General features: G+C 37.8%; 1 protein-coding gene across 1 annotated transcript in view; it reads left to right on the top strand.

Annotated features, from left to right (window-relative positions):
- CDH13 (cadherin 13) overlaps positions 1-17,610 on the top strand; it is a 483,658-nt gene extending 466,048 nt beyond the window's left edge. Inside the window, exons 15-17 of the mRNA XM_086620685.1 lie at positions 2,464-2,606; positions 15,811-16,044; positions 17,372-17,610. Of these exons, the coding sequence (XP_086476811.1) occupies positions 2,464-2,606; positions 15,811-16,044; positions 17,372-17,610 (616 nt within the window). The remainder of the gene's footprint in view (positions 1-2,463; positions 2,607-15,810; positions 16,045-17,371) is intronic.
- Positions 17,611-17,820: the final 210 nt, after the last annotated feature.

Raw genomic sequence — 17,820 nt, forward strand, 5'->3', positions numbered from 1 at the left:
GGAAAAGTCAAACTGTTTCAGCAGCCCCGAGGAGGTTGCATTACCAAGCAAAGTCTTGGTAAAGATCAGCAGTTATAGAATCATTTAGGTTGGAAAAGAGCTTTAAGACCATAGAGTCCGACATTTTACTCAACCACTAAAAGAAGGCAGTCTCTGCATGTTGGAGTTTAGGTGGAAAGACAAGGAAGAAGAGCTCTGAATATGATGGAGTCCATCAGGTCGCAGTTAATTTCTCGTAGTTCAATGCAGTGGGCCACACATGTTGACTTTCCTCCTTAAGGCATCGGCCAGGAATGCAGGGAGTCACTGCACTCGGAGTATTCTTCTAAAGACTGCAGAAAAAGCAGAAGCATGGATCCAGCAGCTTCTGTTGGATGCAGCAGCTACCTGGCCTGCCTAACCTGAGCTGCTTCTTGAACAGCAGAGCCAGTCCCTCCACGGAGGGCTGGGAAAAGGGACAGTGTTGTCTGTTAGCAGCTCTGAAATTAGCCATGTTCGTCTTCTGTAGGATAGTGTCACTTCCCCTGGAGGTACACCAAAGGGATTTGGAGGCAAATGATTTTTTTGGTGAGAAGTATTTCTCTGACAAATTAAGAGAAGGCTTTCTGCTAAAAGAAATTTTGTTTTTCAAGGACAAAACTCAGTATTATTTTCTTTGGACTGTCATTCTTTCAAATTAAGAGCGCTTCATTGATCTTTGAAGTATGATGTCAATCTGTGGAATAGTTTCTTTAGATGGACCTGTGGGCCACATGGCAAATTCACAGGGATTCTGGAGCCCTGTGCTTTCTGAGGCATAAATTCAAGCCTTGCTCTGCCTCCAACTGATCCAGTTATTATGGATACCTGATCTGTGGGCTGGGAAAATACGTCTGTGTTTCTGTCCTGTGTTTCTCAGGCCTGAATACCTGTATGTGCACTGCTCTACTTATGCATGAGGAAACCAATTTGCCCAGAAGTTTTCCCTTTTTAATAATTAAGTTTTCTTCCTGATGAATGGCATGGTGTCCGTGCCCAAAATTTATTATTCAAAGGCTATTATAAGTCAAACCCGTTCTAATCTTTCCTAACTTATAAGAGAAAAAAAGTCCCCATCTTTGCTTAATGACACCTTCCCATGGCACCGTTTAAAATGTTGGAGGGGAAGTTCCTGGGATGAGGAAGGGAAGAGATACATTCTTCAGTTCATTCAGTAGCCTTTACTTTTTTTTTACCCCTCTAACAACCTGTTATTTTTGATTATTCCCTCAGGAATAAATTATTTTTGTCAGCATTATTCCATGGGACACCTTTCAGATGAATGCCACTGTGAGGCACTGGCTAGGCACAAACTTATTAAATAATAACAGGTTTCGTGTCAATTGCTTATAATCTAAAATGTTTATAAAAGATTATATGGCTGTTTATGACCCATAACAATTCACTACCAAAAGAGATAAACAGGTTGTTATACTAAGTATTGATTATATGATTGGAGTTTTGGTTTAAAATATTAACACATTTCATTGGAGAGGGAATTGGCACCAGTTAATTCAGCTCTGTGTTGTTATATTAATATATTTAACTGAGTATAGAATTAATCCCTAATCATGAAAATTCTTATGTTTATTATTTCAGTCAAGTAGGGTAGTTCTTAGTGCATAAACTCCACGATGTCTCTAAATATTTCCAGTATCAGGGTCTAAATATTTGTGCCAATTAATGCAAAGAAAGCACAACTGTGAATTTTGTATTGAGGGATCTTGACAGACAGCATTTTCAAATCCTTATTTAGGCAACATGTATGTGGTTGAATTGTTCCAAGATTCTGAGAATGTGATTGAAATCATCAGAAGTGGAAAACTACAGACCACAGACTGCAGAACAAATTGATGCAAACCAGGTCTGCATATAACCAGCTCCCGTTAGACCTAGTGAAACCACAGTCTAACTCTGGTTTTGCTACCATATCCCGCAATTTATTCCGTTTCCAGCCTCAGCCAAAATAACTGATTGCAAGAAAAAAAATGAAAAACGCTCAAAAAATAAATTAAAAATACAACTCCTATTCCAGCCAGAACTTTGAGTCTGGAAAAAGGAGAACTGTGAGAGGATTGATGAAGTCTGGACATACCAGTGTTGATGCAGAGGTCCCCTGAAAGTGTTCAGGTACTCTGGCTGTATAACACAGTCGTAGGAAATAGGTTCTTCATTGTTTTAAATATTGATTTCTCTACTATGCTTTGAGACATATGTATCCAAAGAAATTGAGTCAAACCTCTCTCTATATCTCCACCTGTCAGATAAGCCCAACAATAACAAACTACCTCAAAGGGAAGGCACAAGGTCTAAATTGTATTTTTGGAATATTGAGCGATCCACCTCAAGAAAGCAAGTGCGTGTAAAGCCATATGCTTTTGTAGAAATGTCATTTTTTTATGTCTAGATATATAATTTGTTAACAATTTCTATATTTTTATTTAGGTATTCAGTTTACAAGGATCCAGCAAACTGGCTAGAAATCAACCCTACCAATGGTACCATTGGCACCACTGCTATCCTGGATCGGGAATCTCCTTATGTTCAGAACAATATATACACGGCTCTCTTCCTGGCAATAGACAGTGGTGAGTAACTGTTATGGATCATATTCATTAAAGTGTATGACTTTTTTCCCTGCTTGAAATTGTCTATTCAGAAAGGTGGGTGTGTAAAGTTAAGCACATGCTTCAGCACTTTGCTAGGTGGCCACCTAAAGGTATTAGAGATCATTGTGGCAAACAGAAAACAGAGGAATGAACTTCAAACTTAAACCAGCTTTCTTTTAAGATTATGTCTCACACATGTATTCCTACACTGAGATCTTAATGCTAGATGCAAAAAGTTTATGAGCATTCTCAGAAATTAATAAATCATCTTTATCAGAGTCAATTTCATAATATTTGAGCAGTTAGTAAGCCTAAGGCACCTAAACACCAATAACAACTCATCCTTAATACGCTGAATTCTATTCTATTCAATACAATGACAGTGACAATAAAAACATAAGTAAAAATCCTTGTTAAAATGCAATATTTTTTACATATTGTGTGGATTAAACTTCCTTCTGTCAAATATAATCAAAATTCAACTATCTAGTGAAAATTCAGTGAGTGACTTTGGAGCAGAGAAAGAAAGAGAAAATCCTGAACATTCCAGATCTCCAGAGCTAAAGGCACAAAATAAATAAAAGATTTGTCTGTAATATAACAGCTAATATGCTAACGCTTTTTCACAGCTGCAGCTGGTTTATCCCTGGTGATGAATTGTAAAATGTTCATTTTAGGAGAGTAATTCTACATTTTTGTAACCACATGACTCGGAACATTTGCAGGGCCTGACAGGAAAAAGAAAATATCGCCTCAAGTATAAAAGAAAAAAAAATTCTGCTGAGATGATGATTTACTTATATATTCATACACATATTTTTCTGGGGAAATTTCCATGCAAAAATGTAGTACTAAACTTATTTCTGTCTTTTACTTGCTATTGGATAAAGATTTTTTAAGTGTGTCTTAAAATCTGGTACACTGGGAAATGTCAACTTACAATGAAAGTAAAGTCATTATATTATTATTAGGGGATTATCAAAGGGACAAAGTTGCATGTGTTCTAAAGGTAGAGTCAAACATGCTCAAAGAGAATAGATGGAACAAGCAGCTGAATGTTTCCAACTATGGAAATCAGTCTAAATGAAAGTGGATTTTGGGGTACCGCGTTAGGGCAGTAACACACATTGCTCATCTGTCCTAAGCCAGGAGCCTCACTGCTCGGTGACGCCTCTTAATTCCCAGAATTTTTTCCGTTCTGGAAAAACAAGAGAAGAGAAAGGGGTCTGTGCACTGAACAGCGGAGTAAGAGAAGATATTTAGCACGGGTTAGAGAAAAGGAATCCTGTTCAGCTGAGGTGCGGAGTCAGCATCTAACGGCTGCTGCTGTGTGTGTTTGTGATTCCGCAGCACTGTCAGCACAGGAGCTAATCTGCTCCAACACTATTGACTTCTTTGAAGGAAGGAATTGGAAACCACGTGTGTGCCTTTACTGCTGTCATACTAAGGTGTTAATAGTGATCATTCAGGAGTGTTGTCCTACTTCACTCTATGGAGCACAGCCACATGTGGAAGTAGCAATAAATAGCAGAACTTAAATAGCTGGTATTAACCTTGTGGTCTGTATCACCCCCAGATTAATTACCAAACAGCTTATGAAACACATTAAACTTAGAGGCAGGGTAATAACTGGAAAAATTATCTGCTGGTCTGTATAAATATGTAAGAGTGGAATTTGTGGGAGTTGAGAGGAGCAGGAGCTCCTCTGGAGCCCCAACCTCAACCTCAATCGTGCACAAACACTTACCTCTGCTCACACCTGGCCCGGAGCGCAGTGCTGGGGTCTGCTGGAGAGCATGGCTTCACTGTGGGCAGGAAAAGACAGTTCACCCAGGGTCTGCTTGTGGTTTGGTTGCTTCCATTTGCAGAGGGAACACTGCTCTCTTTGCGTGTGGGCGCTGCCAGTCTGAAGTCTCAGTCCAGACTCTGTGGCTAAAGCAGCCAAGGAAGTTTTATAATTGATTTCAACAGGTATGTTTGAGGGTCTGCCTCGTCCCCTGCAGTTATGGCTGGGACTGATAATATCCCAGATGTTCCTGGGAAGGTGTTCCCCAGCTTATTTCCAGGCTACTGACAATGACAGCTAGCAAAGCTGTGAAAACCCACTTCATTTTTCTAGCCATCATAGCTAATGTCCATCTTGAAAAGAGATATTACATTAGATGACAAGCCAAATTGTGGTAGAATAATATGAAATGAATACAGAATTCTTTCAGGACTTTAAAAGAAGGTTATGTTAACTTGAAAAAAAAAAAAATCAGATTGAACATAACTGTATGCATTCTCTTTTAAACAGCTTTGTCCACAAACTGCAATTTTCTTTCTTCAGGTTAGGAAGTGCAGCCTACCGAATGCCAGTGAATATGGTCTCAACTCCTATGTGAGAGGGCAGCTAAAGGCAGAGTTAAGAATTGTCAAATGAGATAGGGTGGTAAATTGAAAATTCAGAGGCATTCCCAGTAGAGCCCATTTAATTGGGCTAACAGACATGGGGCAAAAAGGGAAGAGAGAAAAAAAACCCCGTACTTAGTCAGAGATACTTTTTTCAAAAGCATTCAATGTCAGCTATTATTTCCTTTGGCCTGGCATCTCCAAGTCAGGTCTGAGATGTGTTGGCACATGCACATGAGCCGTAGACTTTCCTTTTCTCAATTGGGGAATACAGGAGAGTTCAGGTAATGTCCACTGCACGGTACAGCAGTGTGAACTGGTACCCAGCACAGCTCTGGGCATAACGCAGAGCACCTCAGCCCAGCCCCAGCACCGCACCAGTGTTTGCCAGGCTTCCCAGATCAGCCAGCTCACAAGAGGTCCGCATGTCCGGGTGGCCACATCAGCAACATCTAATCCATCTTCCCCCAAGTTCGGTTTCTGACAGCACTAGCAGGAGTTTCAGCAGGGTTAATTCTCAGTATGAGGGCTTACAAACATGATGCTTTCTGTGGAAGGGTGTCTGTGAGTTGTGCACTAATTTTTAACAGTATTTGTAGTAAGGTAAGGTTCTAAAATCAATAAAGCCTTGTACCTTAGACTTTGCTAAAAGACCTTAGACATACACTAAACCAGTAGAGAAACATGTAATTTGCTATTAGTATTCACAGCATATAGAGTTTATGTGATTACAGGAAAGATAGTGTTGTCCTGTCGTATTCCGTGGTCACCTCTTTTTAAAATGACCTTATGTTCATGTGCTGTCTTGGGTGAAGAGTGGAGACAGCTGAAAACTAAACTCACGGTGACACTTTTTCCATACCCTTTCACGGATGTCAGTAGGGAATCTGTCATTGGATTCAGCAGGCACCGGCTTCTTGTTATTACGCTTCAGTGCAGGGGACGAGTGCCAGGGCGTTCTTCTTATGTGTAAAATGTCGAAAATTTCTGTCAGAAGTAAAACCAGGAGCTTCATGCTTAGTAGTTCTTTATATAAATCCATAACAACTTTATCTTTTTTCAGTAAACCACAGAACTATTCTTTACCAGTAGGACAGAAACCATGAATTGACCACAGAAAATGGAGTCATTGCGCTGTAGGAAATCATTTAGTTGTTTATGATATTCTTTTTGAACTTTATGATATTGTTTTTCAGCATTGTCAAATTAACTGCAGAAAAAGGTAGTTAAGTATGAATTAGATTATTTCTGATCTAAACAGTTCCTGTCCCTTCCCAAACATAATTGAAACAATGTGTAACAGAAAATTTGATGGACATAGTATTAATTTTATAGGTAATAAAGTTTGACCTTTTATTGGGGGAAATTTCACTTTAAAAAGGACTTTTTGGAATGAATATCCTAATTTTCTCTGTACTTTTGATTTCAGTAAAGGTCAAGGTAGTGTCTTTAGAATTTGAAAACTTTTATTAAAGACTTGTGTGGACATAGAGTCTCTGGTCTATTAAAGAAAAAATTAAACACTGGTAGGAAATATCATGAAGCTGAGTTAACACATTAAAGTGTCATGAACTGTGTTTAATCTGAGAATGAGCTCATTATGGGACAAAGTCAGGTTTATGCAAACTTCGAAAACATCAGAGGTTTCACTCAGTTAACAAAAGTGCTGATAATGTTCAGCATTTTATTTCCCAAATTTAGTGTTCTAATCAGTAAAAAAAAATGCAATATCACAAGCATACAGTGCAATTATTGGGGTTACATCTGCAAAACACACATATGTTAAATACAGACAAGAAATCATTTAAGTTTGAGAAATCTGCTTAGAACAGACCTTGCAAATTTGCTATGTGACCATGTTGTGTCCTACATATAGAATAGAGTATATTATATATATACACATATACATATAAAAAAAATAGAATCCTACAGATTCTATTATACACTGGAGTATTTGGGATGACTCTCGTAAAGCAGAATACCTGCATGTTTTTGTCATAAGGTCAGTCATGCTAAAAATTCTCCAGGAATGATTTTTTTCCCCTGTATTCTTAGAGTTTGAGTCACAATTTAGAAAAAGTAAGGGAGGAGAAATACATGAAAATTTTGGAGGTGAAGCTAAAAAAAATATCTGGAAAATATGCAAAATCTAAAAAAACCCCTAAAATTGGTTTCTCCCTTCCCTTTGAGAGGGATGAATAATAAAATATATCCAGACTTACCTTAATTATGCAATAATCACTCCTTTTATTGCAGAGGGATGCGATACCCTAGTTAATGTCTCCATTGTGTAACTTTTTGTATCTCTTCAGAAGAAAAACTTTGGTTACCTTTGCCTCATACATGGAAAAACTACCTGTGCCATTCAAATATGCCAGCTGGTGGTGCCAAGTGATGAAACACCAATACCCAGTCTTGCTGATTTGGTTAAATGCAGTTACCCACTTCAGTTTTCTCACGCCGCCCTGGTGAAGTAGCACCCACGCAAAGCCAGGCAGCAATGTTCTCCCACTGAGGCCGGTACTCTGATCTAGCATAGGGTGGCACCTTCCTCCCCTGCTGCTCTCATCGCCAGGGGCTACTGAGACAAAAACTGGGAATGTAAGCACTTCTATTTCATTAAACAGAGAGGAGGATAAACGTCATTAAAAATAGGACATCTCTTCCAGTTGTTAAAGATACCTGCAATTAAGGGTTCATAATCTTAACTGATGTAGCTTTAAATGCACTAAATCACTGTAAGGACTGTTTCTTACAGCAATGCTGCAGGAGTGAAAACAACAGTTTGCTTTTCTGACAGTGTTTTGCTCACTACACGACATCACCATCCCCTGTGTTTGACGTTCTAAGCGTTTGCGTGGCAGCCATCCGCAGTCACGGGCAGGATGTCCAACAGGAGGGCTGAGCTGCAGGAAATTTCAGGAATAGTAACCTCTAGTTAATGGAGTAGATGCATTTGAGCAAGGTAAAGGTTAAGAGATATGGAGGACTATAAAAAGGTGTGATTTCAGTGTTTGCCTTGTTTAAAAACAAACCCACAACTTGGATATTGCTTCTCTGACTACGGCCACCTAGATATCTGTAAATGAGCCAGCGGAGCAGCACTATTTCAATTTCCCTGTTGCACATGCACAGCAAAATGAGGAAGAAGTGAGTCAGGGTCTAGTTTTTGCTTTTTTCCCTGTTTCCAAGGACCAGCTGAACTGCAATTCTCACAAGCAATTCCAAATCTCATTTATTGTGCAAGTCTCAATACTCCTAATCATAAAAAAGAAAAATTATCATTCTGTACTATGTGTAATGAACAGTAACAGACAACATCTAGAAAAAACTGGAGTTACAAAGAGATGTGTAACAATTTGCAATTAGAACTTTTCCTTACATGTATCTAACCTGTCTTCTTGCTTCATGATGTACATAATTAAATTACTACAGATTGATTCCACCTAAAACATGCTATTTTTGAAGAAATCTGGCAATTAGTTGCTATGGCAACCCAATTAAGCCAGTTTTATACCCCTTATCTTAATTGCTGTATTAATTGAGAAGAGAAAATAAATTGAATACTCATCCTTTTCTTGCCATTTTAAATTTCAGTAAAATATGAATTGCACACAAAATATTGTTTTAATTTGTCATCACGGACTCATGATTAGGAAAAGAAATTAGAATGCTGAAAACAGTATTTAAGACGGATGGCATACGTCAGTAGGAATTTGATATGCCGACAGAGCTGTGCTCTTTTGAAATGTAATTACTCAAAAATAGGACCTGAATATATTATTTGAGTGAATGAATGAAGGATTGTAACTTTTAAAGACTGTATGTTTTATAAATTTTGAAAAATATCTATATGCCAATGCATACAGAAAATGCACAGGAAATTTCAACTCGGGAATTTTCGGACCTCTTTTATACAAGATGTCAGCATATGGCATTTGTGAGATCAGTTTTCAAATATGTCAAATTCTGAGCAGCACACCCAAATCCTGGTGTCTTACCACTCTACCGGTTCCATTTACTTTGGTTGAACCATTAATAGTGTTCAACTTGAACACAAAATGTAATGGAATACGCCTGTCTGAATGGGATTTCTGCCTGCAGAGAGGGTACCTGCTGCCAAATCACCTAGTATGCACACATTTTCTGATGAGAAAAACAGCATATGGAAGTGAAAAAAACAAACACAAAAAACATGAGGGAGGAGAAAGAAATTTGTGTTTATATTTTCATAGCAATATCATTAGAAAGCATGAAGTATTATTTCTCACGGTCCATATTTGAAGTACAGTAATTTAAAGAGAGAGCACATTACTTAGCCTAACCACGTACTCGTACCGTCTGGCTGCATAGGTCCCTCCAAACAATTTGGAAACTTCTACAATGCTCTTTTCATTCTTTAGTCTCCTCTTTTCTTCCTGTATTTTCCTTCAGGCAAATATGAAGTTGAAAATAGAGAAATTGGTAAAAAATCTGTATCCAAGGAGAGATCTTAGGCAGTCATACATTTTACAGTTAGATACATGGGAGTAAAATAAAGGAAATTCTGTAGGCATCATTGCAGCTCCAAATTGACCTCGATATGACTATGATTCACATGTAATTTATAGAAATTTTAAGCGATAAGGATTTATTCATGTTGCTTGAGAAGAAAGGTAATTGTGTCAGAAATTAGCAAACCCACAATCTCAAAGGCTTTTTTTCCTGCTCAAATATGATGAAAAATTGTTCTAACTACAGTGCTCACTCATTTTGTATCTGTTTAACTTTGTTAGCCAGTAAAAAAGTGGATGTGGGGAAAAAAAAATTGGAACTGAGCTTTCCGGGTTACATAAGTGATAGTGCAGTGGATTAAAAACTGCTGCTAGATGGTCAATCATAAATACTCTAGTAAAAGTTAGAATAAATGAATTTCCACTCTGCCAGCTTGAGAGGAAATCGATATGGCAATGGAAACCCTATTGCTTGCTCTAGGAATTAAATGGCCTTGTAATTTCTGCATCATGGCATAGAAGGGCATAGATAATATGTATTAATTTGATGGTGCTGGAAACTTAATTTAATAAGAAGAAATGAGTAGAGAAGTCTTTCTACTATTCATAATGAGCATGTGAAAAGGGACAGTTTGTGTTCCGTCTTCCTAAAAACCGTTCTGGCTTCCAGCAACACTGCATCTTAGATCTGTGTGGCAGCTGGATTCTCTAGAACGGTTGATTTTCTTTCTTTGGAAATTTGACAAACATTGCGAGAATCCAAGGTCTCTGATGTTCTTAAATAAAAAAATAAAAAAAAAAAGTATAGTAGTTCAAATTAAATTCCTTCTTTTCATATTTGTTTCTAATTAGGTTTTGTTATGTAAAGCCATTTTGATAAATATTCCTTTCCTGTAATGACCATGATACAAACTATTAGAGTTCTAAAAAGAGAAGATTTCCTGTGTTTAGCTTTTCATACCTTTAGGTGAACTTTCTAAATATAAGTGAAAACAAGCAGTCTCATTGTCTCCCTGTCTTAACACTTTTTGATTTGTATGTCTGGCATTTCTCCAGTTAGTTGATTATTAATGCTTTGTTCCTTAGCTGCGCCACTAAAGAAATTATATTATTTACAAGTGAACTGACTTTCATCTGATTTATTCAAAGCCTATTTTTACGTAGCATGTGGAAATGTACTTTTTTCTGTTTGATAATCCTTGTTCTCTCTTGTGCAACTTATTCTATTTTAGATCAAGTCAAGTTTGGTGTCAAACTGAAAAAAAAAACACAAACTAGAAGGGAAAATAGTTCTTGAGGATTTTCCTGTTGGTTTTCAAAAATTAAATGATATGTTATTTATCTGAACAAATATTCTTATTATATCCAGTTTATTTAGTTTATAATAGCCTTTAAATCTTGAAAGAAAAATATCTTAAATACCCAACTCTAAAAGAAAAAAGTACAAAAAATACACCTCAATTATTCCAAAGACAGATTTAAAATTTTCAGAACTCAGAAAGCTCAAGGTAGGATGCACATCAGTTTAATTATTTACTTTTAGGTGGTCTGTTGACCAGAGAGTATGATTTTATGTTTTAAGCAGCAACGTTCAATTTTTTCCTTAAATATCTTCTAAAGAACCTTTCCACTGCTTTAAGGAATATGCATCTTCGTTTTCTAGGGCAACCTAAACTCACTGTAATCTCAAATGTCCAAATCTGTTCATTTTGTAAGTTCTGAATATGTTTTTGAATGCTTCAAAAATTTAACCAGCATCATTTAGGTTAATCTTGAGAATTGCTGCAAATTGGAAGGGGAAAGCTGGAAGAAAAGGATTAAATCTTCATGACTTTTTTTCTCTGTGAGGTGCATTTAAACAACTCTTCCATCTTGAAAATGTTCTACCAGTTTAGAAAACGTTTCTGACCAGCGTCTGTAAGTACTCACTGGCAATTTAGTGTAGATGGATGGCTGCTTTTAACTACCCTCATGCTCAGCTGTACTTCAAGAAGAGCCTATGATGTAGGTACGTGACACCTGTTGTGATTCCAACAGTGAAATATCTAAATTGTTTCTTCCACTGTTGCTTTGTTGATAGAGCTCAGTTAGCAGAGAAAACCACTACTGAACGTGAAAATAGCACATTGACATGGGCCAGATACCAGTGTAGCCAGTGTTGTGTTCCCCAAAGCTTCCATAGCAATAAGTGAAGAAAATGTATGAACTCAAAATGCTCCATGGAAGTCATACTTCGAATTAAAACATATAAAACCAAATTTCATATTAATGATTTGAGTCTACATAATGATTAGCATCTGCATTGACTATTTTAAAGCTTCTGTAGATATGCCTGCACAAGATGTGTTGAGACATTGAGACACGACTGCAGACTTATTCATGCAGTGTGAATCCTTCTATCAGTCTTTTATGATGCTGACAGTAGGAAGACAAGATGGAGGTGCAGGTGTGTTTACTTCATGCAAAGAAATAGGATGCTGTGTAGGCAACCCTCAGTCACACTATGAGTTTTTCTTTGGGTGCCCCCAAAAATTACATCCTCAACTTTCACTGACTTTTTGGAAGTGTTTGGCTTCTTATTGTGGGAGACATATCAGAAAATCTCACCTGCTGTGGGGCTGTTCCTAACTCTGTGTTTTTGCTGTCATTTCACATAAATGAAAGCTGTTGATATTTGAACGTACACTTATTAGGAATGTCTTAATTCAGTTTCAAAGCAGTCCAGATACTGTCTGTAATTTCACGGGGCACAGCTCAGCCACATTAGAAATCTGTACACAACAGCATCATATTTCTGTAGAAAAACTAGAAAGTGGAACATGAAATGGCTCTTCCTGTCCGTAAAAATGTTATGCTCAGATTAAATGCATCATCAGCCATTCAACCATATGATTGCTTGTTAGACATGTCATTTTATGCAAGTCTTGACAATTAAGAGAAATGTCATCTTAGTCCATGGCCATCATTGTGCGTAATTGGTATCTTTTAAGAAACTACCTGATTGGCAGTCTCGTTTGAGCACTTAGGTGACTAAATGCCGTCATGGTTCCTAAGGGAACTTTTTGGACCAAAACTGAATGCCAGTTTTCAAATTTCTTGGCCATACGGTTCTACAGAGGGCTTATAATTTAAGACTTTACACTAATAATTCCAATGTGATTCTGCATGGCTTTTCCTTAAAATGCAAGTATACAGGAGTATACAAAGTATCTGTTTCTATAATATTTATTTTGAAACGTTTTTTTTAAAAAAGAAGAGCTAGAAACTTGGTCATTTATGCTGATAGCACTAAAATCCAATTTAACATCTACATCATCTTCTAGTAACAGTCCTTTGTATTATGATTCTAGTTCCCAGTCAGTGGACCCCATCACATTCTATGGCACTAACTCATGAAATAGAATTACTTTTGTTAGTCTATTTTTCACTTGTTGCGTCTTACAACAGCAATAGCTATTGCCTAAGTGAAGACTGATAGTAGAAGCTTTGTCTGCAGTCTAATGCCAGGATACAAAGACATTACCAGTCCTGATCCAATTCAGATAAGTGTATCACACATTTCCAATTGCAGCATGTTCTAAGATGAATCTGTACTTTTTTAGTGTTGCTGATCAGAGTTCCAGTCCCACAGACCTTAACTAACTTGAAAGATCTTACATTTCGGTCTCATTGAAGATTACTCATTAAGGTTCTCAGTCTTGCCCTAGATTATTAAAATCAGAAGTCAATACCAAGCTTTCACTTTCTTTCAGTTTGAAATTAGACATCCTTCAGCCTCCAGTTTAGCAGCTTTTACACACATGAGTAATGCTGTTTCATTCGTATGTTTGTCATGGATATCCACAGCTACACCACTTGCGGGAGCCTTAGCAGGAATTTGAAATTGTCTCTATCCCAAATGGCTCTCAAGGCACCTAGAGGTTTAAAGTGTTCAGCCTCAGGAGGAACGGCCAATTCAGTTCAGTGACAAAAATGGGAGCTGAGCTCTTTTGAAAAGCTGCTCCCAAGGGTTGTTGGACAGAGCCCTTTATGTCTTGGTTTATACATTAATTCTGCTTTCAGCTGCAAGGTTTTACAATACAAATTAAGTGAAGTCTTATTTCAGAATTAAAATATGATATGGAAATCTTTCAAAACCAAAGCTGTCTGAAGATCATGGGATTTGGGGGTTATTTCAAAGGCATAATACTGTCAAATTTATAAAAGTCATGCGTTCCCAATGGATATGCCGAGACCATTTTTCCTCGGTTCATTTTTTTGTTGCATTTTTTATGACATGCGTGTTAGCAATCTTCAGTTTATGACCTTGACATTTGCTTATTTTTCTTTTGAAGGTCTTTATAAATCAACGAGAGATTTTGTTTAAATCATTATAAATAAACCAACCAGAGAACAAGTTGTTGAAATGGACAGCAGCAATTTTCTACGTCCCTATTTGTGCGTAATAAACCGTACAAAGATAGTGAAACATTAGCACGGCAGAGAAAATGCAGCCATATCTGTGTTTGACAAAATAACAGTACGTTCATAATGCTGTTGGCTTCTTAATTTCAAAAGGCAGATTTTAATATCACTGGCTTCAGAGAAAGATAAGAAGGGCAGTGCATAAGACGTTATCAGTCTAGTGTGGAAATAATGCATTCAAAATTAAAGACAGCAGTTTAATTAAGTGCATGAAAGGCTGGCTTTTATGATCATATTTCAAATACTCGAATGTCTTTTCATCCATTCTGCCATATGACTTTACTTAATAATATATCGAGAACAAAAAATGTATTGGAGTCTTTCTGCAAATTCAATTAGTCCAATAAAAAGTGAAAAATAGTTTCTTTTTCATTAAAAAGAACTCAGCCCTAACCCTTCTGATGACAAAGTGCAAGATGAGGATGGGGAGGGGGAAGCTAAAGAACTATGAAGATTCTGCCTTTGTCATGCATTTATGTGTGCATGAAACAGATGAAGTGTCACCATTAATAACATTTGTTATTGAAAGGACTAATTGCATTCTGATACAGTCAGTAGTTTATCAGATACAGACCACAGGGTATTTACTTCTCCCTTAGGATGCACTCACAGTGCAGCAATAATTCCATAGTTTATTGGGCTGCTATAGGCAGGGTAATTATGCTAAAGTGTACCTCTTTCAGTGCTGAACTTAAAATTACCATGACACATTGCACTACGGCTTTACAGGTTAAGTGCAGCCTCTTGAATCCACCTGCTACGAGTTTATAGCTAAGGGAAGTGCAGAGATCGTAGAACTTGGTACTAAACCAGAAAAACGAGCTACACAACCCACAAGTGCAGCATTTCAAATGAGAAACTGTGAAGTACGGTACAGCATGAAGGAAGTGATAAGCATTTAGAAAACTTCGAGACTGGTTAAAATGGGATGGCAAAGGGATCTGTAATAAGATATCGAGCTTTAGACTGAAAGCAGTAGGTTCAACCATGGCACACATCTGTAGTGAGTGAAAGTTATTACCACTTGTCAGCTCCTCTCTGACCTCTGTGAAATGAGGTGGTAGTCTCACTCCAGCTCCCAGCGGGCAGACGTCTCCGTTACGCACACTTCCAGCACCATGGCTGGTTTGTCAGGCACAGCCTTGGCGCAAAGGCTTGTTGTGGTGCCATGGTGGATAAACAACATCCTCACCTCTGAAGCTGGCTCCTTCAGGTCAGGGCTGAGGCGGGCTGGCAAATAATTCGAGAAAGCTTGAAACTCCACTGCTAACACAGGGTGGCTCTGGGTAAATAAAAGATCTCATTTTCCGGAGTTGCATGTTGACAGGTTTCACTTCTGCTGACATAACTAACTGTGGCCCTAAGGGTTGTTGGGATTGATCTGGTCCTGTTCTATTTTTGGGTACCCGCCATACACATTGATTCCTCTCTGCTGTCTGTCATTTTTCCCCTTACTTGTCTTGTTCTTGATTCTTTTAATACCATGCTATCTGACTAGGGGATGTTTCCTACTATGTTTCTCTCAGTATGTGTTGAGGAGCAGATTTTCTTCCAGGTACCTATTCATGTCCTAATCTCATTTTAACTTCAAAATATTCCTCTCCCAGAAGTTTCCTTAGAATAATTATCCATACTGTAGAGAATCAGACAGGTTGAAATTCTGAAAATACAGCAACGAGTTTACAATAATGACTCATCAGGTATTTAAAGCAATAATTTTCATATAACAGAGGTAAGAACTATAAAAATTATTTCTCCTTGCAAGCATGCAGGTACAAATAAGAGAAAATGTTTTTGGAAGTATGATTTAATTAATATTACCTTTTTTCATATAGGTAACCCTCCTGCTACAGGTACAGGAACTTTACACATCACCTTGGAGGATGTCAATGACAACGTCCCATCCCTTTATCCAACGCTGGCAAAAGTTTGTGATGATGCAAAAGATCTCAGGGTAGTGGTACTAGGAGCATCAGACAAAGACCTTCATCCCAACACAGATCCATTCAAATTTGAACTGAGTAAGCAATCTGGCCCAGAAAAATTGTGGAGAATCACCAAGCTTAACAGTAAGTCTATTACTTTTTTTTTCTTATGTATTTAGTCCTCCCGCCTTTGCATTTCAGTATACTCACCCTGAGGCTGCCCATTATGTGAACTCAGGAGCAGTTGTGCATGAAAGTCCTGCAGGATGGACCCATTGCTTCTGCTTTACACTGGGCTGGTTTTGCTCGGACAAGCTGCCTTGTGGGACATAGTAATAGTCTGTCTGCACTTTCTCTGAAATCTGAATTTTTTTCCTCTTGTTATTATGTTGACCAAATTTTTCTCTTTTAGCTTTGCATTAAAGAAAGGCTACTAATGACTTACAGTTTTGTAAAGATTGCCATACTTCATGGCGTGGAATTAGTTTGCAGGAGATGCACAAGTCTTTGCTATAGGACAGCATGAAACTTTTGCGTGGGCTTTAGCAATGTACGTGAAAAACTTCCTGATTTTAACTACTTGAACTCTTCACGAATAAAATGCTGAATGCCTGGGACTGTACTCCGTTGGTAAGAGGATCAAAGCACATGCTATGCAATTGCAGAAGGCTCATGAGGCAAATTGTGGGCACAAAGCACTAAATTTCTTTTTAATGCAGATTATTTCTACTTGTTTTCTAGGATGTGTTATTTATCTCTGTCACTATCAAATCTTTTAGCAGTTCATTTCATATGCTTAGAAAAAATAAAGATGGATGTGATGTCTGTACCTGCCTGCAGATTTTCATGGACAAAGTAGAGAAGTCATTTTCTTTGCTGTTCTCCAAACATCAAACCACCACTCTGTTAAACCCCTTAAAAGACTTAGCACACTCACCTGGATACCAACAGCTGTTATGACCCACTGTTGCTCAGGTGGAGCAGATCTGTGGATTTGAAGGGGCACTACTTCCCTTCACTGCCTTCTCAGTCAAACTGGGGGAGCAGTCAAGCAGCTTTGTGTGCACTTCCTTGCAGGAAGGGTTTTTTCCTTTGGTAAACAAATATATTCTTCCCTCTTGTGTTGCTTTGGGAATAACATGCCTTAGTATTTCATTGGTATATTAGTTTCTACAGGCAAATTCTGCCAATAATTCGGAGACCAAGTAATGTATTTAAACACAAAGGGCTCTTAAAAGCCTGTCTTTTGGTGGGATTTGGAGTAAGTTTGCAATTAGCTCTCAGTCCATGAAAGAATTTCTGTACTGCCTCTTCTTACCTCTAAAATTCAATTCTTTAGTCTTTCCTTCAGAGTGTTTTCATTTTCTTCTTAATTTCCATGAGTAGCTGTGGCATGTCTGATACTGTTTGCAGATTCCTCTTCCCTCCCAAACAGCTGCTGTTTGACTAATTCTCACCTTATCCTTTGCAGATACTCATGCCCAGGTCATCCTGCTTCAAAACCTGAAAAAGGCCAATTACAACATCCCAATCTCAGTGACAGATTCTGGAAAACCACCTCTGACTAACAACACAGAACTGAAATTACAAGTGTGCTCCTGCAAGAAATCCAAAATGGACTGCAGTGCAACTGATGCCCTTCATATCAGCATGACCCTTGTCCTTCTTTCACTCTTCAGTTTATTTTGTAAGTCTTTTCCTGAACTGTAAGTAGTGAAGTATTGTTTAGCTGCTCATTTGTGTGCTGCATAAGAAAATCTACCACGGGAGAAGTTAAATTCATACATTGATATCATCATGCAGTAAGTTTGGTTTGTGTGGTTTGGTTTTTTTTTTTTTCCTGAGGAAGTAGCTAGAAGAAAGAGGGAGGGGAGCGTTTTTTCATAGTCAAAAAATAGCAACAAATGCCTGGTTGTCAAA

The sequence above is a fragment of the Tauraco erythrolophus genome, chromosome 15 (genome assembly GCF_009769465.1).
Source record: "Tauraco erythrolophus isolate bTauEry1 chromosome 15, bTauEry1.pri, whole genome shotgun sequence".
Taxonomy (NCBI): Eukaryota; Metazoa; Chordata; class Aves; order Musophagiformes; family Musophagidae; genus Tauraco; species Tauraco erythrolophus.